Below are 22,876 nucleotides of genomic sequence, written 5' to 3'. Positions count from 1 at the left end.
TACTTATAACACTAGACATTAAACGCGAAGATCACTGAATATTACTTCCCTTTTCCTAGCCTTTACCAAGTGGTCAGCCACTTAATACGTGGCATATATCAGAATATACGCGATCGCACACCAATTTTCATGTATATCCATAAATAAATTATAAAAAATTTCCAACAGTATAACACAGAAAACTGTATAAAATGACTTCCATATCTGAAATAAATGTTAATTTAGCTTTATTAGTCATTTCAGGCTTTATTTAAAACTGTTTTCGAATCCCGTTTTCTCGAACCTCCAAGGGAAGTGGAAACAGGGGTTCGAAAAATCTAAGGAGGTATCGAATCAAACCAGTTTTGCCAAAAAAGGCCGAAGGCAACAACGGTGTCAGTGCCGTAAACTTCCGCTTTTAAGCCCTTGGGTACTGATCATTCACATCGTAGAATAACCGGAAATTCCTGTTGGAAAATCAAATGGTTCGTGCAATTTTTCAACTCTTTCTTGGTCTTTTCAGCTGATTTCCCCCACAACGTCAGTTTTTATAGTTTTATGTTTCTGCACAATATTTTCACCCGGGTGGTTTGTGTAAATGGTGGAAGGTACAATTTCGTAAGGGGGTTTAGGAGGGCTTCCAGAAATGCGCTTGACCAAAACACAAACGTATACTCGGTATACCCGGATAACTGCGAGGAAAAAAACCTGTGAACTGCACCAACAAACTGGGCCGACCTTGTTTCACCTCAGAAAGTAAAACGTTTCGAAAGGAATGTAAACTCTCGGTTTTAAAACTTGTAGTTGTCCAAGTATAACTTATTGCGTCCAGTAGCTAAAAATAACACAAATCCGCCAAATGGATTACGCGCTAGTGGACTGGGAACTATCCTGCCCTCTACGCATGCGCAGATAGCTGATGCAACTGCATGTGGAAAGTCTTTCCTACAATCCGTGGACAAATATTTTTGAGAACTTCTCGACACAAAACTGTTGATATCTCCAAAATAAAGCGCAAAAATGGCAGAAGACGAAGCGGTGAGTATAATTCATGTATTACAAGCTTTTTTATGTATATACAAGCCTTAGTGCGGTTTTGATGGGCTATTGTTGTACCGTTTCCTCGGGACATTTAGATGTTTGATCCAACAATGAAAAAGAAGAAAAAGAAGAAGAAGATTCCTATAGATCTTGACGCCCTTGAGGAGTCAAATCCACCTTCTAACGTCGATGAGAAAAGCGAAAAAACCACTGAGGGGGATAATCAAATCAAAGACGCAACAGATGAAAAAGAAGAAAAAGGTATTTTAATTTAGATAGCCATCAAATTAAAGTAGTAAGCAAAGCCTATACTCTCATTCTGTAAGTTCCGTTTGATCTAGAAGCTAGTAGTATTGTACCTATCGTGGATATTGGTGCCATTGATCAGGGTCGATACGTTTGTTATGTTCTCGATTGGCCCTGAAATTAAAAGGAGGTGCCTAAACTTTGTCATGCCAGACAAATAAATTAAAAAGCTCTTTGAGAATTTATTCCATAATGCATTTTGCAATGGAGGGAAGCTTGTGGGTATATCTTTGCCTTTCATTTTAGGGTGTTTACCTGAAAATTAATGGTAAACGTAAATTTTAATGTCTTATTTTGTTACTCTGAACTGGTATGCATGATTTGATATTTTAACATTAAAATTTTGATGAGAGGATGGAGCTTCATGAAATATATTATGTAAAAATAATATTACTTTTTGATCTATTCGCTTTAAATGAAATGAATAAATAAGGATAAGAAACTGTCACTTGTCTGCCCTTCTGAGACAAGTAGTTTTTGACTCAGAGGGCTTGAATTCATGAGGCACTTGTCCAACCAGACGAGCCAAACTTGAAGATACACACATTCTGTTTTGCAGACATATTGGATCTAGATGACTTTTCAGGAATGAAAAAGAAGAAGAAAAAGAAAAAGAAACCATACGACATGGAAGCTCTTGATGATGCACTGCCAGTGAGTGTGCTAAAAAATAAAAATAAAGGATTTGTAATAAAGCTGATGCAACAATAATTTCAACGCTACAAACAAGGAAGTAATGGTTTTGTTTTTTCAGGTCATACAACCTTATTTTATTATGGTTTTCTTTATTTTTACATACTTAGAAGTACTTGTTTTACTAAAACAATTTAAAATACAGTACAAGTACAGTGCAGTCCAAACCAGTCCTGTTTTTTTGCAAGTTATGACTTGAACATTTTGTCATTAGGATGTATCCAATGACAACAAGACAGAAGAGACCACAGGGCAAGATGGGGAAAAGGACACCGGTGGAGATGCGGACATAGACTTTGATTTTTCCCAGAAGAAAAAGAAAAAAAAGAAGAAGGTGAATGAAAAAAATACTACTACTTGTACTTATGGTGATCATTGTTACAACCTTTTATTATGTTAAAATGATGATTTCTTGGTTGTTTTTTCAAGGGATTACTTTTTGTATATATCTGTTAATCTTGTTTAAATACTTTTTTACTGCGCTTTTCACAAACATGCAAAAGTTCAAAAGCCACCTTCGCAATTGCGTTTTTCGCTGCCGTCAATCATAATTCAATCACAAGCAATGAACCTTGAAACACAGTAACACACAAAACAGATCGAAATCCACCAATCACAAACCATGACCTTTTGAACCCGTTAAAGTAAAGTTTTGTTTCCTAAGAGGTCCGTTAAGATGATTGACGGCAGCGAAAAATGCAATTGTCAGTTGGCTTTTGAACTTCAGAATTTTCGTGTCTGTGAAAAGTGCAGTAAACTCATCTAGTCAATTGCCTGAACGGGATATGCTGTTTTAGTGAAAACTAATATTTAAAGTATTCTGCCTTATCAATGTTTATTTCTCAATCACACTTCTAAAGCAGCTTACCTTAGAGTGTGGCTTATTAGCTAATTTTATTGTAATATTATCACACAGGTTGTGGTTGATGAATCTGACATGACTGACAATACAGATACCAAAGGAACACTAAATGGTGCAGATTCTGACGGAGATGATGGTTAGTTCACTGTGTTAATGGCTATGCTCTCGTGTCCCTGGCAGTTTAAATGCTATGCACCTTGGATATGACATGGTCTAGTGTATGCCAAAATCACTGACTTTCTATGTGATTGCCATAGTGCTTGATGAGAATTGCATTCTGCACGATGCACTTCTCATAATGCAGGAAAGGTGACCAATGTGCAAGTTACTTTTGAGAGGAAATGCGAGCATGTACTCCTTAGAGTGGAGCTTAAGAAGAAGGGATTGTGGTGTCCCTCCACAGTTTTAAGACAGTGACCATTTAACACATAAATTATTGCCTTTATTCAGCTGAATTCATAGATGACAATGATGACAATGGTCCCGCATGGAGTGATAGAGATTATACTTATGAAGAGGTACCTATTCATCTTGGTGCTTGCTTTACAAGCAGTTTGTTTATACTTGACTAATATTAATCCACTGGTTCTATTTTCTGCTCTGACAAAGAAATGTATCATTTTGTTAAATAAAAGGTGCATTAAAATTAGTTTGATTGCATTGATGAGAACACATTTGAGTGGTATCATAATGGGATTTTATCCACAGAATCAACAACTTCATGAAGAGCTATGATAAATTATTCTATAGCTCATTTTGCATAGTTTGTGTGACGTTAAAAAGTGCAACGTATGTGTAACTTTCACTTTTGCATGTCAGCATCTTTCTATTTAAGGTAGATTATCATCAAGGCATTTGTAACCCAAGAACAAATTTGTCAAGCTTAGTTTTTTAATGTCCACAGTTATTAACACGAGTGTTTGACATAATGCGAGCCAAAAATCCTGAAATGGTGACAGGGGAGAAGAAGAAGTTTGTCATGAAACCTCCACAAGTGGTCAGGATAGGTACAAAAAAGACGTCATTCGCAAACTTCACAGATATCTGTAAAATGTACGTTGAGAAATGTTTCTCTGTTATTTTTGTCATTCGACCATTATTTTCTCAGTAACATCACTCTGTGAGTAGTCTTTTTGGCAGGTCATATTCTAGTCTACAGCCATCAAAATTTAAAACCTTACTTATGCACCCTGGGTGGTATACCCATTGATAAAACTGTCAAATGGACATCTTGGTAGCCTTCCAGTTTTTATGAAGAATTGATAACTGTTTATTACAGAACATCAACATCATTTTTACCTCCTGAGAAATTGGCCATGCCTGTGGGTGTGTGAAATAAAGCACTAAGTGGCCTCTGATTAACTGTTAGATTCTCCTTTTAATTTGCATGGTATATAGAGGATATTACACGGTGGCGAGAAGATATGAATTTTATGTTCGAGTGGCAAGAGCAATATCTCACGAGTGAGCGAAGCGAACGAGTGAGGTATTGTTCTTGCCACGAGAACATAAAATTCATATCTTCGAGCCAACGTGTAATGTTCTTTTTATTATATGGAGAAACCAATTCAACAAAAGCAAAAGGCGGGAATCGTGATGTCATTGAACGATACGACACTCACAAAGGTGACATACGGAAAATACGCCACTCGGGTCCCGGATGAAGTGGCGTATGGAATCTACGAGTGGTTTAGTTCCCAGTAAAACACTCTCCTCCATATAATAAATAATGTTATTGTAATTCAATGGATGTATTTGACATTAGATCAGTCACTTATTGCCTTATTCAATGTGCCCCTTGTGTGCTCCAAATTTGGGTTCTAAACTCTAACAGAAAAAAGGGGTCCATTACCTACAAACTTAGTTAAAGGTTCTAAATTAATTAGTCTCACAGCAAGTGTCATTATAACTATTTTAATGTACGCTTGTTGGGAGTCCACTGTGGGCTTTAGGACAACGTGTTTCTTTTCATGATACATTTTTGTTATGGGGCATATTATTTAAGACAGCTGGTTCACAAATAATGCTCGGTCAGCATTTTCATATGGTCACACCATAAAAGACGCAACAGTGAAATTGGACATAGTCATCATTTTAACAACGTCATTTTGTTACTTTTCAGTTTACATAGGCAACCAAAACATCTTTTAGCTTTCCTGTTGGCAGAGTTAGGAACAAGGTATGTGTTTTTTAAATTGCCAGCAACAGACTTTTAAGGCTGTTTTTAATAAAAGAGTACGTCAAGGATTCTTGAATTTGTAACTCTTTGTACCCCTTTTATCATGTTCATTTGCCTGTCAGGCAGTGGAAGGAATATTTCATCTAATAAATTGACCTAAAGGATGATTTTGTGTCTGTTCATCATTAATTTAATTTAATTTATTTGGGCGGGGGGGGGGGGGGGGTTGAAGACAGGGAAGAGGGTGTCTACTGTAGGTTTTACCTTTTTGCTGGCGATGATTAGAAATGCCATAAATCCTCTTTTAAGTCCCCCGGGGGACTTATTTATTTTAAACACATTCGAAGGGGGGCGGGGCTTACTAGAGATGGCAGACTTATTTAATTCATCTAAGATGATGTTATCGGTTCTCCATAAAGAACTGCAAGGGTACCTCGATATAATGAAGGTCCAAGGAATTGGAAAAATGTGTTGGCTATAATGAGGTTTCGTTATATCAAGGTTACCCTTTTTCATATATTTTACTATGGTAAAGAAAGTCGTTTGTTATACCGAGGACTTCGTCATATAGAGGTTCCTTATATCGAGGTTCTACTTTAGAATGCAAAGTGGAAGAGCTCAAATCAAGAGGTTGGAGATCGTGAAGCCAAGGATCCAAAATTCCAGCTAGTAATAAACCATCCTGGATTACTCCACATGAAGTGTAACAGTTGTGATTGATTAATACTGGAGTTATTAGTGAAGAATAATAAGGGGGAGGGGAGGGATGGCTTAAAAAGAGGGGGGCTTATTAACTTTCTCCCTCTGAAAAGGGAGAGCTTATTAGAGGGAGGGGGCTTAATAGAGGATTTATAGAATAATAGAATAGAATGTGGATTTGTGGATTTGTGGATTTGTAACTAATAAGTTTATATTAAATTTTAATTTGTAGTGGCTCCATTGATGGTAATAACCAGCTCATCATCAAAGGACGTTTTCAGCAAAAACAGATTGAAAATGTGCTTAGAAGATATATCAGTAAGTTGATGCATTTTGGAGGATGGGTGTTTTTAAGAAATTCTGTTTAAGTGCTTGTCATAAATCACAGGGAGTTTGAAATAGGTGCAAATTGTACAAACCTCAACACCGAATTGACTTTTATTTGTAAGAAGGGCGGAGTGTTGGTGGAACTTTTGGAAGTACATGTAGAGTCTTGACTAGCATCCAACACAGCATCACAACCATGATCTGTAATCGAAGATTGAGCATCAGTCATGGTGATGTGGGATTTAAATGTATCTTTAGATGAGCAAAGACAACTACAGAACCTATAGACAGTGGAAGAGAATGTGAAGAGAGGTTCTTGTGAACACATTTAATTCTGCCCCCCTACATAGGCTGAAAAATATTGTTCTAACATGACTCCGGGCCTTTACCATCAAAATTGCACGTTTTTCACGACTCTAGCCTAAGAAAACCAATGGCATTTTGTGACACCACCAATGGTTTCCCCGCAAAATTACGTCTGAAAAACAAGTGCAGAGATTCCATACTGATGACGTGTTCCTACCTATACCTAGGTTGTGCTTCTGATTGGATCATGCAAATTTACAATCTGAAGCACTGCCCAGATCTGGATAGTGACACGTCATCAGTGTGGAATTTCTGCGCTTGTTTCTCAGACGTCATTGACAATTCCAAGAAGAGACTTGAGCACAATTAAAACCAAACCAAATAGAGAAATATGCCCATAGGGATCATGTTAGAATAATGTATCGAACATGTATTGAACAAAATCACTCTGAGAAAAAGCGGGACTGGGGAGAAAGCCCTCTCTCCCCCATTCTCTTCACAGTTTGTTTTAGTTTTCAGATCCTGTATTACTAAGCCTCCACTCAGCTGACTGCAAAACAAACTGAACATCTGCAGTCTAAAAAACCATTCTAACCACACTGTAACTTGCTTTCCCTCTTGTTTCTCTCCAACAGAGGAGTATGTGACATGTCACACGTGTCGTTCACCGGAAACCATTCTTCAGAAAGAGACTAGGCTGTTTTTCATTCAGTGTGAAACTTGTGGATCAAGACGATCAGTTGCTAGCATCAAATCAGGTTTCCAGGCCATTACACAGAAGAGAGCTCAGCTTAAGAGTAAACAACAGTGAAGTCTAATGTTCACCATCCACTACTGCTAAAACTGGACAGTACCATTCATTTGGTTTACAGAGCTGGCATTAAAAACAATGATGAAAAAAAGGATCTTGTGTCTGCATTACAGATACAGCATGAAAGCCAAGATTGTAAAGAGATTGTCTACAGATGTTTTGAAAAACATATCTATTGTTTTTAATGAAAACTGAACTTTCCATCTAAATACAAAAAAGGATAATCTTGTAAACTTTTTGTGAGAAAATGATGTAGCTGTACAGAATTTAAATTGCCCACTGGTATTTCTTGCAGTCATAAGTACAGTTGACTTGTATCAAGTGATAATTTGTGTTATCAGAGTTAGAACTCAAAGTAGACAAAATACCTCAATAAATTAGCATTATCACAGCTGTTTTTGCAAGACAAAATTGCTAATCTGATACATAAGCCTGATAAAAAATGGTACTGCATGTAAACATTTTTAGGTGTCTCTCTTTCAAAACTTCACAAGTCTCTATCATTACTTTTTAGAACTAGCCTTGATTTTTTTTGCGATTTAAAAGAAAACTTGAGTAAAGGTTAAGTACTATCTGAAAGGATTCCTTTTGGGTGGAATTTTCATGGTATTAGGTTGTTCTACAAAATCATGTCATTGTAACGTTGCAAACTTATAAATGAATTTGGCTGAATACACTTAGCTTTTCCTGTATAATAACAAGTAAATTTATATTAGTATTTGCATTGAAATATGATGGCAAAAATTGATTTCAAAATGTGGTGAATTGACCAAACTCTGGTGCAGCAAAGGTTACTTTGTGAGGCAACAACTGGTAACCATTTGCACAGTCACAGCGTCACCATGGCAGCAGATTATTTTCTGGTGACAGTTATCCTTGGTCTCAAGCTACAGTGTAACTGTTTGGCTTCAATTTTCCCCCAAATTCTATTTTCCACTTCTATTTTTCCTATTTTATTGAACCACAACATAACTAGTCAGCCAGGCTCTGAACAGCACAGGCATAGTTGATGCTTACTCTTTCAGGGCTGTGTTCTAACAGAGCTTATTGGTCCCAGGTGCCCAACTTTTGCTCTCTTAGTTTTTTCATACAAATCAAATGCCAGGTACCCTAGATTTTACGGTTTCAGAGTACCAGCTGTAAGGCTCCCTTCAATTTCCCTTAGAGCACAGCCTTGTATTTCTTATAATAGCACCGATGGCACATCATGCTTGTGCTGTTTACTATCTACTGGTACCTTACTACATTTGATTTTCATATATCGAGGTACAGAAGTGTGATGTCACAAAAATTCATATTTGTGAAATTATGGGATTGGTTAGCATATTTAGAAATAACAAGACGAAAAAGGCCCCTTGCCAAAAATCATCCTGTAAGTGCAGATTGGTGAAGAGATATCAGCACCCGTTTGCTCTGATGACTCCATACAAATCATTGGAGCATACTTCGCTTTTATATCCTCACCAATGTGCACTAACAGGCTGTTTGTTAGCAAGTGACGAATTTCATCTTGTTCTTTCTGGATATTTTCACTGATTTGTTCTTGGGATGTCATCACCTCTCTTGTCTATTGACAGTGATATTTGGCAGTACTTAATGTCTAAGATTCAGTTACATTAATAATTTAATTTTAAACAAACTGAGTCGTTTCACAATGTTTACGTCCTATTATTCCCAACACCTAATTTCCTCAATCTTTGAACATTTCATGCAATAAGGTAACTTCTGTATAATTATTTACATGACAAAACATGCAGGAAGAAATAAAAAAGCACAAAATTTATTCTCCATTTTGCCTAATGCTTTGCTCTGCATCTTCTTACGTTTTTTCTTTTGAACAACGGTAGAGACAATCTTGCTGGAACCCAAAAATAAAGTAACGCGTGTTTTCACTGTTTTGTCCCCTGTGAATTCAGGGTCAAATGAGTAAACCCAGGGGGGGAGGGGGTGGCTATTTACTCAAAATACCTCTATGGTAATGGTAATCAAACACAAGAAACGAACCCCTCCAACTGGCAGGACAACTGTATCCAAAAAAATTATGTACAGAGCACCTACTTCTCCTAAGAGGTAGCTATATACAGTAGTATGGTCAACTCTCTGGTACATGCTCTGTTTGTTCGAACATTCGATAATGCCGACCACCAGGCCCTGGTTGTTCAAACGTTGGATAGCGCTATCCACCGGATAAATCACTATCCAGCGGATAGCGTAATTGATTTCCGTAATACTTATCCGCTGGATAGTGATTTATCCGGTGGATAGCGCTATCCAACGTTTGAACAACCGGGGCCAGATAAAGTAATTATCCAGTGGATAGCATTATCTGCCTTTCGGACAACTGGGTACAGAAGATCTGTTGGTACCCCAATGCCAAACCACCTATGATCATTAAGCATAAAAGCGATGAACAATACATAAAAAAAGAAAGTGTAAAACAAAACATTAAAATTAACATGAAGAACAAAAGAATGAAAAAACTGTCATGTTTAAAAAGCATTTTTGTTTTAATTATATCATCTCCCTTGTACCCTGGGACCAGGCTCCAAAGTGGGGCAAAAAGGCAAAAAGCAGGGTCAGACTACCTCTGGTCACCTCTTGGCTTGCTTCGCTCGCCAATTTTTTTCTCCCTTTTCCCCCAATGCAGGCTTGTAAAACTCAAAGCAGTGAGACTGTACCTTAATTAAAATAAATTGGTGGCGCTATGAACAGGGTTTTGCTTAGTTGGTAATCCATTTCAGTCAGAATCACTGCACCAAATCTGACAAAACAAAAATCAATTTGGTCAAAAAAAGAACTGACAAAAATTATATCTAATATCACCTCAAAATATAGAATATAATAGCAGTAAAGACAGATTGACAACAAATCCGGTATTTTATTCAAAGGTGTCTGCACCATGTTGTACATACAGTAGATAATTTCCTTGATAAATACGAGTATAAATACATTAAAATCCTTGATATGAGTAACCACAAACAATTATTTGATGTTCTTGTTCAACTAGTCTAAGGGTATAAATTAAGATTACACGTTATATGAAGATATAGATCGAACCACATAAACCAGACGAGACAAAAATATCCTATCAATATTATATTCTGATATTGACAAGAAAAAAAAAACGCTCAACTAACAAAACATACAAAAAGAAACCTTGTTCCTCGTGTCCTCAAATGTAGGGAAAAAACTGTGCTAGAGAAAGTTCAATGGTTTTTAAATAATGTTATGGTGAATGTGTAGTTACATTGCTAGGTGGAAACATTTTTAATATTCTAACATCACAATGATTCAATTATACAAAGTAAAAAATTAAAAAAATGTTCTACCTATTCAAACTACTTAAGTGCAACATTCCTAGTCTTTTTTGGTTTAGCAGTGCAATATTTTCTTACACGCTTAGTATAAATAGTTTAGTCCATTATTTGAATATTTATATTAATTTATTCTTCTTCTCTCATAAAATGACTTGCTATACCTAATGCCCCACCCATACCAAACCGAACAAAATTGTCCCCAATAAGTGGCCCCACTGCAAACAAAGCAGGTTCATTCACAGACTCGTAAGTAAACGGATTGATGTCAATAGGATTCTCTTTGCTGTCGACTGGTTTCATGGGCTTAGCTCCAAGTGATTTGACTCCACGTAAGAAGGACAGATCAGGTTTAGCACCAATCAGGACAAAAACATTTGAGACCTTTTGCTTAAACAGAGATCCATCAGCCTTTTTTAAGATGCACTCTTTGTTCTTACGAATTTCTACCAAGGTGGTTTTGGTAAAGGGCGTGTACATAGCATCTTTACCATATGCCGTTGTTACATCTCCCTTGATCATCTGGCCAACTTTGTAATACTCTGGATAAACCACACCTGGGAGTTGATTGTAAATGATTTTGGGATCGTTTGCATTCTTGCGGACCACATGTATAACAGGAATGCCTTTGTTTCGCAGAGCTAGAACACAGTCTGCTGCTGACAGCCCTGCGCCAACAACTAGACAAGGATCCATTGACAGTGGAGAATCTGCAAGCTCATTTAAATATCTGTCAATCAGATCCATCTTGTGGTAAACAAATGGCAATTTTTCTCCCGGAATACCAAGAACTTTAGGGAATCGGTTTCCAGTAGCAAGAACAACATTGTATGCATGGACAATGAAAGGTTCACAACCTCCGTTGTCAGTAGTCCTTACACCTCTGATCTCCCAACAACCATCTCTTTGAACATCAGTCGTTCGACAGTGGCAATTGGTACAATCCGCTTGAAGCATGCGCTTGACAGACAACACCTCTGAATCACTCCAAAAGTTTCCTTCAATGTTGGTATTTTCGACATAGTCCTTGTAATACTCAGCGATATGGCTCGTTGTAGCGCGATCATAGTTGTATCCATCACTTTTTACCCCGTTGGTCACAAGGTTGCATGGCTTTCTCACTGTAGAAGATCTGTGGTCCCTTAGCCAGTCTTGGAAGTCGCACCCTGGTAACTCAAGCCAGTTGTTAAGACTTAAAGTAAGCTGAGAGCCCTGCATGTTGTGCCAGCATCCCCCTGGTGGACCACTCCCAAGGACAAGGTGCTTAATGGCTTTACTTGGATGGTGATGCCACTTGAGACATGATCCCTGGTCTTTACCAAGGTCAGCTTCAGGGCGTAACAACTGATCAAACAATAATGCAACAGGATTGAAAGAGCGTCCTTCCAAACCCTCGCTCAAATACTCCAAATCCTGAAAATGGTGGAGAGGAGAAAAGTAATCAAGTTAAATTAAGTTAAGTTAAATTTCGTGAAGGTTCAAGTTATTGGGTGTTGACTGTACTTAAAGTATGGGAAGAAACGTTTAAAACACACAGAGATATTTGTCTGCTTAATACAGGGTGTCTGCTTAATACCGGTTTCACTGTATTATCTTTTGGTAAAGATTAACAAGTTTGTACTTACATTGTCCAGCAATGATTTCCCACGTTCCTCACAGAGTTTCTGGTCTAGAAGGGTGTTTGGATGCTGGTGTGGGATGTAGTATGGCACATTTCCAGATAGTATATAAGACAAACTCAGTGCATTCGGGCCATTTCCTGCAATAACAATTCAAAATTGTTAATAATAGTTCGAAAATCCAGACTTATTTTTAGAGCAGTAATATCCGTACATTGTGCGTAATTTTCATAAAATGGAAAGACTGCGCCTACACATTGTTCCTTACAAGCCACCTCCCCTGAAATAGGTGGCAAGGTCGTAAAACTAGTAAATAAGTTCCTCCCTCAAATATTAACCATGCCCTTCAATCTCTCTTTTACCTTCCTTATTATATATATTTAGAAGGGATATAAAAAGGACGACAACATTTTTCTCCATTTGAATGATTTTTTAGACTATGACAACACCTGTCCAGCTTTCGCATCCATTTTTTTTTTGCAAGCCAGTCTCTGTTAAGATAATTTGCCCTACGAAAATGTTATTAAAGAAAAAACCATATGCAAGTACACCCTTTGTAAATGATTTCTGTCATCAAGCAATTCACCAAGAAAATGCACACAATCTGTACTCTTGTAGGAGAATATTCTGCAGAGGTTTAAATATGCAGGATGTCAGATCCTGGCAAGGGAATCCACACTTGGCCACAAAAGAATACACTTTGCTTTACATAGCTGTCTGCCCACCAAGGTGTACAATAGAAAGGTACCAGTAACACGATAACTCAGGGGGGTAACCCTATGTTGGAATTAAGCATCCTTGATAAGCAGGAGGCAAAATGCTTCCCAGAGCTTCATACCACAGAAAACTAGATTATAGACCCAAATCAATGAATGTGGGAGTGTCCTTGGCTTGAAGTCTACCTTTTATTTTCTTGTGCATATGTTTATGATTTGGTGGAAATGCATTGGCAGGTGTATTAAGTATGCATGACAAGCTTTTGGTGTATGAGCTTCCCCTGTTCAGTTTCCTTAGATTAGAAATTCCATTCCCTACTACAGTGTACAAAAAGAAACAACAACATTATTATAGATGGGAGTTAAAGCCCTGTTATAAAGGCTTAGTATCCACACCAGTAAGAAGTAAAACCCTCATAATTAACTGCTCATCATGCTGCAAAAATCAGTATGTTCTCAAGCGGTTTCAGGCTATCAATAATATATTTTTTGGGCATGAATATATTATTTTAGTAGTCTTAATAATTTAATATTTCACATGTTATGGGAAATTTTTCCATTTCCAAAGTTCAAACAAAATTATGCATTTTATATCAATTGAATATAATCAGTGCTAGGTTTACTTACATTTGGCAATGGAAGAGCTTAAGTGATATTTATTTTCCTAACTGAAATAAGTTCTAATAACTAAAGAGTTTTTCTTTTGCTCCTAGATGAATGTGGAGAACTTAAATGAAATAAAATATATAAGGTTAGACATACTTGGGCTTGCCAAAAATAACTTTTGAGACCCTTTAATTTTCCATGGCAAAGTGGTGTACTGAATCATTCATGCAACAAAAACTTATTAAGAAATTGCCTAATCATACATGCAAGTATATTGCAAAATGCATGGATGGCACGTAGTGACCTCTTGTAGACACTGCCAAACATGAAAATTTGGTTATATATGGTTTATAAACTATTTAAGGTACAGCTTACCTATTATCACAACCTCGTATTCATCAGTATCGCAGGAAAACAGCGACATCTGCCTGACAGGTTCAAGTGTACTGCAAACTAATTTTTACAGCAAAATAAATTAGGAATTATATTTGGTCAGGTTAATCATGCAAACGTATACAGCACTTTTAGGTTAACAACAAACCTTCCATGCACTCGAAAAAAGTTCACCAATAAACCCACGAAAAGTTATGTGTGAATGTTTTTTTAAACGATGTGGGATACTTTCACAAGTGAGCTAAAATCAAAATTGACATCATGTAAAGAACGCCAGCTGAGTGTGAAGATTATAATAATAGTGAGATGATTCAGCAAAATATTTGAAAGCCAAGGGAGGATGAAGGCCACTAAATAATAAATTTAATTGGCGTATTCTCTTTCGGATTCGAAGACTCTGGTGAAAACAAACCTTCTGTTATGAATTAAAGTCTCCCTTTCTTTGCTTCGACATTCTAGAAGCTTTAGAAAGCTGCTATAAAAACACCTTCACGGACTACACCTGCCATTTGAAGCATGTGAAAATTGCGCTGTATAAACTATAAAGATTAGAGCGTGGCCGGCTGGTTTAGACTAATCCTAAAAATGTTGGGGTGATTTATCCTTAGAGAAAAAACGATAAATAATATATTGTACCGTTACAACATGCAGAGAACAATTTTAAGAGCCTTCAAAACAAATGAAAGCTGCAGTATTCTTGACAGCAGATTGCGTACTGTGCGAGTCGTTTGAAGAGTTTGTGATTCAAGTAGAACGTTTGGGTTTAAGCTGAACACCTATCTTTATAAATCAGCGTATTAAAATTGGAGGCGAAATTACCCCAACGAACCAAACAACGACTGTTAGCCTCGTTTAGATTTTGAGTTAAAAGTTCTCTTTTACCTCAATAAGGCATAACTTTAGCTTAAGCTTAAAGACAAGTAAACACTGGACATATCTGCAGAATTTTCATCTCTACGCCTCTCCATAATAAGAGCTCGGAAAGTTTGAATTCGGTTAGAATATATTTTAAATAGAGACAATTAAGCTTAAAAGCAAGGCTATAAATTATGAAAATCGCTAGTATCATGCGTACTGTAGGTTACTGCAAACTGAATTGGAACTTTAAGCTTACATGCACACAAACAGATTCATACGTGTACTGCGCACCTTTTATAAAAATAAAAATCAACCTTATTTTCCCACCTCGCCGACGAGCGTTTGCCAACCTTTCACGCCTTCACGGCCACGCGGTCAAAAGAAAGATCCTCTGGTTGTGCTGATGTTTTGTAATGCACATTAGTCAAGGTGTCGATTTACGTCACGAACATTACGAACTTCTTTGGCGCTGCTCTCACCCCTGGCCCTCCCAAACTACTGAAAGTAATATCTTGTATCAATCTCAAATGTTGGGTTTTCAATGCAATATCCCCAAAGACCCAAGGAATTCGTTACAGCACAGGAACTGTTCTAGAACCCTTACAAAAGTGATCACTAGGCGAATATTTTACAGCTAAAAGTTGAAAGAAATCGCGTTTAAGAAGGATAGACTGGGAATGAGTTACGGCTTCGAACACATTCGAACACAGGTAGCCCACTCTCCGAACATGAGTTTAATTCGTTCTCTCGACTTAAAATTCAACAATTTAACTGGCTAATCATTTCAGTTGAAATAAGTGAGCCCTTCTGCCTTGCCGGAATGAAGTTGGCTGTGTAGCGTGCGAGGGCAGCACCCCAAAAGAAATTACATGGGGAGCTTGCTAGCAGGCCATAGACCCACTCTAAACCTTTTGATTGTCTAGATAATGCTTGGACCGGCTGCAACGCGGGCTAGAATGAAATCACAGGCGGCCCAGACGTAGTATGTGTCACTGAATGAATATATTAATGTCCACATGGACAAATTAATGCGATGAGTCGTCGAAACTCCAATGGACTAAAATAGTCTAAAAGTCAAAATATAATAAAACAAAGCTAAGATACCTTCAACTGAACGTATCCTTGTCTTTCCTGGCCGCTTTAAGTGGCATTTTGTTGAATTTTGAAATTGTAGGTACTATCCACTAAAGAAGAATTAAAGGCTGGCTACAAAACAAACAGACCATCTCCACGCGCCTTCACACGAAGCGCTATAAATTCGAGAATAATCGACGAATCCGCTCCAAATAACCATCGGCTTATCTGCAGGTAACGTGTGCTCCTGCTTCTGGCTCGCTTGCTCCACAAAACCCATCGCAACTGCACAATAATTGCTCGCTCATCAACAACCACTGTTGACCTTTACGCTTCGATATGACCGCAAAACGACCAGGTTTAATACGCGACGTGAATATTCAAGCTTAGCGACCGCGTTCGCGCAACAATGTAGCACTTGCTATGGGAGGGATCGTACTATTGCTTCTAGGTCAATCAATCGGGAAAATAATATTGAAGCCCTTGCAATTTTTAAAAAGATCCAATTTGCCCAAGGAGCACCGAACAGATACGAAGCTTATAGCGGAGCTAAAAAAAATGAGCGGCAGTGGAAAAAGTGAACAAGAACATGTACCACATTTTCTCCATAAAAAGTGAAAACCAGGAAGTTTTCTGGACGTTTCACGTTGCAGTCATGCAAATCAACGGCAAGGAAATGTACAAGAAAGTGTGCTGCAATTAGACCTATTGTTGTTTTTCACAGTTCTGGTCAAGGGCATCCAACTTTTAATTTTTCACATTTCACTCACCGGGTTAGGCTATTTTTCGTAGAGAGTAAAATGGAATCCTAAAATTTTCGGATTCAAAAATGTGATGAAAGAAGGTATCTGAAAAATTATCTCCTTCGTAATACGTTAAATTGCATCTAAAATTTTCGGGAAAATAATTCTGAATTCCTCGTAATTTCGAAAAGACTCAAGTTCCTCTAGAATAGCCGAACACTGAGATGCAAATTTTATAGCGCCACTTAGAATGCATTTCTATAGAGCTAAAAGTACTTTATGAATAGCTACAAAAGTGTTCTCAATTGAAAGTATTTGAGGAAACAGTCGTTGGGTGGCCCTGTCTCGTTGCCTTCTCCGCTTAGCATTACACGATATATTTTATATTTAGTATGAGCAAACTATAAATCATTAGCTTCGCTTTTAGCCCTCCTGACTAAATTTATGTAAGCGCTGTTTAGAATGTATTTTTCGATCAAAAGTACTCTGGACAGCCTTAAATGTGTTTTCAATGCATTTAGCGGGAAATCATCGTTGGGTGCCCCTGAGTTTTGAGAATAATAATAATAATAATAAAAGATATCGCGCACATAAATTTTACTTTACGATATCTTCAGCTGTATCTTCTATTCAGCTGCATAGCGGGGGCCAAATTTTGCCTTTTTCCTGGGCGGAAAATTCTCGTCCTCCTTCACCAGTTTGGACAACATATTATAGAGTAAGACGTTGTTAATCTAAGCAAATAAGTCTGGTAGAGTCAAGAACCTATGCAAGCGGCTGGACGAACAATGTGACAGCCGAACGTTAGAAGAATTCGAACTTGAAAACCAGGGCTGCCCTGTTGAAAACTTACGGGCGGTCGCGCGATCGCCTTTTGTTTTCTGGTCAAAACTAACGCAGCGAACCTTCGGTCAGTCGATTGACCTAGAAGCAATAGTACGATCCCTCCCATAGCAGTGCTGCATTGTTGCGCGAACGCGGTCGCTAAGCTTGAATATTCACGTCACGTATTAAACCTGGTCGTTTTGCGGTCATATCGAAGCGTAAAGGTCAACAGTGGTTGTTGATGAGCGAGCAATTATTGTGCAGTTGCGATGGGTTTTGTGGAGCAAGCGAGCCAGAAGCAGGAGCACACGTTACCTGCAGATAAGCCGATGGTTATTTGGAGCGGATTCGTCGATTATTCTCGAATTTATAGCGCTTCGTGTGAAGGCGCGTGGAGATGGTCTGTTTGTTTTGTAGCCAGCCTTTAATTCTTCTTTAGTGGATAGTAACTACAATTTCAAAACTCAACAAAATGCCACTTAAACCGGCCAGGAAAGACAAGGATACGTTCAGTTGGAGGTATCTTAGCTTTGTTTTGTTATATTTTGACTTTTAGACTATTTTAGTCCATTGGAGTTTCGACGACTCATCGCATTAATTTGTCCATGTGGATATTAATATATTCATTCAGTGACACATACTACGTCTGGGCCGCCTGTGATGAAATGGAAAGAGAAAATTTTGATCGGAAACTGAACAAAGTCAGGAGCGCATTACACTTTCCATAGGAACACACAAGACGGAATGACTTCTCAATCAATATCAATTAAAGGACCACAATCATCGTTTTAATACTCTCTATGTAATGTAAAGAATGTAGGAAGGCAAATTTGCATAGAAATTCGCTGATACTATCCGGGTTACACACAGGTGGCCCAAACTCATTACATGAACGCAGTGGAACACCAAAATAGCGCTAACTCGCCGAAAACGCTTCAAAACGGCCTGAGACGCGGGTAAACAACAAAGAATACAACAAGGCAATAAGGTACGTCGATTTTATTTAAAAACATAACATTTTTTATCTCTTTTAAGAAAAACCGATCGATCCCATACAAGCCTTTGTAAATAACCGTTTGTAACACAACACCGCTCGCACGCTCGCAAGCAAGAGTCACGTCCGCGTTCATGTAATGAGTTTGGGCCGCCTGTGGGTTACACACTTGTTTAAGACTCGCTATCGATTGCGTGACGTTTTGTTTATTACGTCACGCTAACTTATAAATTAATGTTATGTTGTTGTTATGTTTAGCGCAACACAGTGTTGCAACATTGTTGCGACATTGTTTCGAATAGTTACAACATTGTTTCACTATTGCAAGGATGTTTTCCGCTAAAAAATGGTCGTTGCGAGTTGTCCCGTGTAACGTCACCTTTAGCAAACCCGAGAGGATGGATTCTTACGTAAAGGTAGAATTACGTAATTTTCGGATAAGGCCCCTCTATCCTTCACGAACAGCTAGCGTAGCACGGTTCATACTTTACATTAGGATCTACTCCTACGTAATCTAACTTTAATTTGCTGTCTGTCGCTATGTCTTTGAAAGCTTATATAAGTCCATGCAATTTGGTTTTAGTTTCTTATACGTGGTTGAACTCGTTAGTGAATCAATATCCTGACTAAAATTCTTGAATAATTAAATAAAGTAAAATTGTATTCATTTTTTTCTTTGAAATGTACCAAAGCATAATGCAACTTAAGTTGAACCCGCGTCGTCCTTGAATTAAGCAGTCAAAATTTGACCGTCAGCGAGGTCCAGAAGTTTTCATCCCATATTTTCAGTGTAAGACGGATATCAGCAAGGATCCTGTCTGTGGCCGCTTGATCATACAGGCTTATACACCAGGCACAAAACGGTTTTCATAAACTTTAACTGCGCCCAAAAGACTACTTTGGGCTAAAGTTCAATGTTACTTTTTCTCATTTGACACTTTACAAAGTTCTTTTGAACATACTAATTTGGAGAGTAATTTGGTAATATTCCTTATTTTTGAGTTCATTATCATAGGATACCAGAATTAAAGCATAAACATGGAGACGGAAGTGTCTGCCTCCGCTCAGCTTTCAATCTGCAAGTTCATTTTTGTTTTCAGAAAACGAATTTTATATCTGCGCTAACAAACTTCCATTAATTGCGCAACGTTTTGGGTAGGTTTTAGAGAGAACGTTAATCGAAAACAACTATTTCAAAGGTTTATACAAACAAGGCTTTATATACTTGCGGAAATGATCTACAAAATGAGTAGACGATCATGAGTTTAAGACTGGCTATATCTGAACATGAAAATACACAAATCGCATAGACCTAGACTTTACCTGGATATAACAAACAGTTATTAGACTTATCCGTCGCTTCAAGAACGATTCGTTAATTATAAATTCTTAAGCGAGTTTATTGTACAAAAGATACTCACCTTAGCCTCTAACTCTTCACTGACTCTTTAACTGCTCTAGCGACTACCAACACCGTCAAGACGGAACATCGAAACAGAACGCGATCTTCAAATTAAGGCTAATTAAGCTGAAACGGCAGTATTGCTTAGTCAGGGAGCCTGCGCGCCTAGGTCACGTTTTTCCGCTTTTTTTAAACATTCGGTGAACAAATATCAAGTGTTTTGAGGCCAGTTATTCAATTATCAGCACAAAACAAAAGAAAGCTTTGGTATTGCATTCTCGCTTCTCGGTCCACTGGTCTGAAGCGAATGTAAAGAATGTCTCACAAATATCGTTAATAAAGGGCTTAGTTTGACGCAAATATAATTTTAGTAGCTAGGTAACACAAGGTACGGCGCGATAATTTTTTTTTGCTGACAACAAAAAGGTGGTTGTAATTGGGAGCATGCAATTGACGTAAAGTAAGAGTGATAATAGCGGAACTCTAATACGATGCACGACGTGTGAGGGTCGCATCTAAGAAAAGCTGCCCCAGAAATCAAGAGTGGAAGCTAGTAGAAGAACAGTCATTTATGCACAGGTACCCTCGTCCGAAGGGAAAAGGCCTGGGAACGAAGTTGGCTTTCCATCAGTATCGTTTCACCCTGGAACGATATTGTACTCCTATTGTACTGCTTTGAGGCTTAGGTGGATGTATGTATTAGCTTGCGTGCATCGCGGAGCTGTGAGTTATAAAACTAGACTGTCAATATTATTTTCTCCTAAATATTCATAGAAGTGCTTTTTTTGCCATATCATGACCGTTGGCACGGCATAACGAATTTTGTAAGAAAGTAATCCACAAATGGCCAGCTAGGTGACATGAGCGACGATAAACAGCTGGGCTATCGCCCGTTCCATTTATCATGAGATATTAGGGAGCTTAAGCAACTACGACGAAAACGACGACGACAACTTCAAAAAACAATAGGTTTAATGATCAAAACAACAGCTCTGCACGCGTGCATCACGCCTTTTAGTACATTTCTTCTTCTTTGACGTCCACTGCACGACTACGACGTGAAACCTCCTAATTTGACGTTTTATGGAGGACATGGACATACGAATTTTCCTTCCTCTTTTTGATCCTGAATAAAATACTTAAGAATTCAAGTCCAGGAAAAGTCACCTTCATTTGACATTTTCAGCGGGTCCAAATAGACGCGATTAAGTTTGAAAGAAAGCAAATTCATTTTTTTACCGTCATTTTCATTGCCGTCGTCGTCCTTGCTTAAGGTCCCTATTCTCTTGGCTCCTTTAGTTTTCTCAGTTTTATGTATATTGTGGATAGCTACGAAGCGTGCATGAAGATTGCATGGAGCCGCTGGAGTTTCTTCCAAAGTAAAACAACAGGCGTGGTTGGTGCTTGAACTGAGTTATGTTAACAGATTCACTTCTAAGCTTTTTATTTATTTGCACACAAGCACATATACAATAAATAAAATAGGTACCATGCATAATATTTTATTTTCAAATATGGACAAATAGGTGTGTAATGTTTATTCACCTTATATATGTCTCGTTAAAACGAGGTAAATTTGATATTCGTGGTAACCCAGCTTATTGCATGGATCACTACACCGTGACAGTTGGCTATCACGGCTGCTTTTTTCTCCTGCGTGGCTTTCCAAAAATATAATTATGGCAATTTTCATTTCAATTAACATAAGCTGGTGGTTGTATAGCAATATTCTGTTTTTATTCCCTTTAAATAATATTGCAAATATCAAAATATAACCACACCTTTTTTTCCAAAAAAAATTGTTTACACTTAATCTAGTAAACTATAATTTCAATGAAATTTAGTAGCTTAAAGTGCAGCCATTTCTAGATTTAAGGAACTTTTCATCGTCCTTCTCCTGCAAACGGATTTTTTTTTATTGTAAATGAGCAGAACAGTATCTCTAGAGTTTTTAGAGCAGCTTTTGTGGCAGGAGTGGTTGAAATGTCGCTATGATCTAATCTGTTTAATACATTTGCGACAGCCGGAATGAAAAAATGATTCTCTGCTGTATCAGCTGGTCATGAAATATGAAACCTGCACCTAGTTTAGTTGAAACTGAGTTTTAAAAAATTATATTTCTCTCACCTAAATCCGTGCAATCCGTATACCAACTGTTGATTAGGGTTCCTTGGCCGCTTGGCACTAACCCACCAAGCTGGTCTCAGATCAGCTTCGAAACAAAAACCAAACGGGCTACATCTTAAAAGCTTAAAAATAGGCGCCAGGCCAAGAATAACAGAGCTCGACGTGTTAAAAGCCTGACTGCCTATCAGAGGCCGTTGATTCCTGCAGGTGGTACCACTGGTACCAGTGACGCCCGCATGCCCTGTCCAGCGGCTATCTGCAAGGCCGATGGCTCTCGAAGCACTCCTTTTTTCTTTTTTTAAAAAGTAAGAAATCACAAGCTCACATGTCAGTGTGCACGCTCGAAGCATCTAGTATTATCATTAAAAAGATAATTTCTGGAGTTGATGTTAGTAAAGAACTGACTTAATTTTATTTTCAAAATAGCTAAAGTAAACTCCACTTTCCGGAACAAAATGACATGCATTCATGTCTTTCACGTGCTCAGTCCATGTTCAATTTCACTATATCAATATTATACCAAATTTTATTTAAACACGCTGGCCAACTGTACTTTACATATTATTATAAATAGAAAACAGATTTCATGAAAGGAGCCTATAAATATATATTTTTTGTTTTATCGTGGCGAACTGTTGTTGAAAAGGTGCGTTATAAACATATGTAAACTTAAAAACTAGATGACAAATATGTGGCATTAGCCCGCCCCAGCAACACACTACGGCCCAAATGTCGAAGCGGGACTTGTCGTGAATGTTTCTGCGAAGAGCATTTTTTTTTTGGAAGTGTAGCCAGAGACAGCACAAACTTCATATAAACGTAGGTTGCTAGCTGATGTAATCGGGGTACAGGTTGTCCGCGCTGTGTAACGCCAACGTTGTTATACAGGTGACAACAAATTAAAAAAAAAAACTGGAAGAGGAAAATGTAGGAGCATTTCAGTTCACGCTGAATTGCTATGGATAGTCACACGAGATCAGTCAAAGAACTAGAATTGGAAAA

At 37.9% G+C, this 22,876-nt stretch overlaps 2 protein-coding genes across 6 annotated transcripts; one reads left to right on the top strand and one right to left on the bottom strand.

Moving 5' to 3' along the window:
* The first annotated feature begins 881 nt into the window (after positions 1-881).
* LOC140927448 (eukaryotic translation initiation factor 2 subunit 2-like) lies at positions 882-8,993 on the top strand. The gene is made up of 10 exons (XM_073377099.1): positions 882-1,017; positions 1,116-1,281; positions 1,886-1,980; positions 2,234-2,353; positions 2,936-3,017; positions 3,332-3,399; positions 3,786-3,934; positions 5,004-5,060; positions 5,992-6,077; positions 7,028-8,993. The coding sequence occupies exons 1-10, from the start codon at positions 1,000-1,002 to the stop codon at positions 7,201-7,203; spliced, it is 1,017 nt and encodes a 338-aa protein (XP_073233200.1). The 5' UTR covers positions 882-999; the 3' UTR covers positions 7,204-8,993.
* Positions 8,994-10,070: 1,077 nt separating this feature from the next.
* LOC140927447 (oxidative stress-induced growth inhibitor 1-like) lies at positions 10,071-21,958 on the bottom strand. 5 transcript variants are annotated; one of them, XM_073377098.1, is made up of 4 exons: positions 21,875-21,958; positions 13,834-13,911; positions 12,143-12,276; positions 10,071-11,930 (listed from the first exon to the last, which is right to left on the bottom strand). In XM_073377098.1, exons 2-4 carry the CDS (start codon positions 13,880-13,882, stop codon positions 10,647-10,649), a joined length of 1,467 nt encoding a protein of 488 aa, XP_073233199.1. In that variant the 5' UTR covers positions 13,883-13,911; positions 21,875-21,958; the 3' UTR covers positions 10,071-10,646. The 5 variants fall into 5 exon arrangements, with proteins under 5 accessions (XP_073233199.1, XP_073233198.1, XP_073233195.1 ...); XM_073377097.1 differs by lacking the exon at positions 21,875-21,958 and adding an exon at positions 19,767-19,832; XM_073377094.1 differs by lacking the exon at positions 21,875-21,958 and adding an exon at positions 15,024-15,109.
* Positions 21,959-22,876: the final 918 nt, after the last annotated feature.

The sequence above is a fragment of the Porites lutea genome, chromosome 2, assembly GCF_958299795.1.
Source record: "Porites lutea chromosome 2, jaPorLute2.1, whole genome shotgun sequence".
Lineage (NCBI taxonomy): Eukaryota > Metazoa > Cnidaria > Anthozoa > Scleractinia > Poritidae > Porites > Porites lutea.
This window is presented reverse-complemented; position numbering and strand designations above follow the sequence as displayed.

Coding starts and splice junctions, on each gene's coding strand:
- LOC140927448 (XM_073377099.1), top strand. Junction 3,018..3,331: donor AGATTCTGACGGAGATGATG/GTTAGTTCACTG, acceptor GCCTTTATTCAG/CTGAATTCATAGATGACAAT. Junction 5,061..5,991: donor TTGGCAGAGTTAGGAACAAG/GTATGTGTTTTT, acceptor TTTAATTTGTAG/TGGCTCCATTGATGGTAATA.
- LOC140927447 (XM_073377098.1), bottom strand. CDS start 13,882: ATGTCGCTGTTTTCCTGCGATACTGATGAATACGAGGTTGTGATAATA. Junction 12,277..13,833: donor ATACGAGGTTGTGATAATAG/GTAAGCTGTACC, acceptor TTGTTATTGCAG/GAAATGGCCCGAATGCACTG. Junction 11,931..12,142: donor GGAAATCATTGCTGGACAAT/GTAAGTACAAAC, acceptor CACCATTTTCAG/GATTTGGAGTATTTGAGCGA.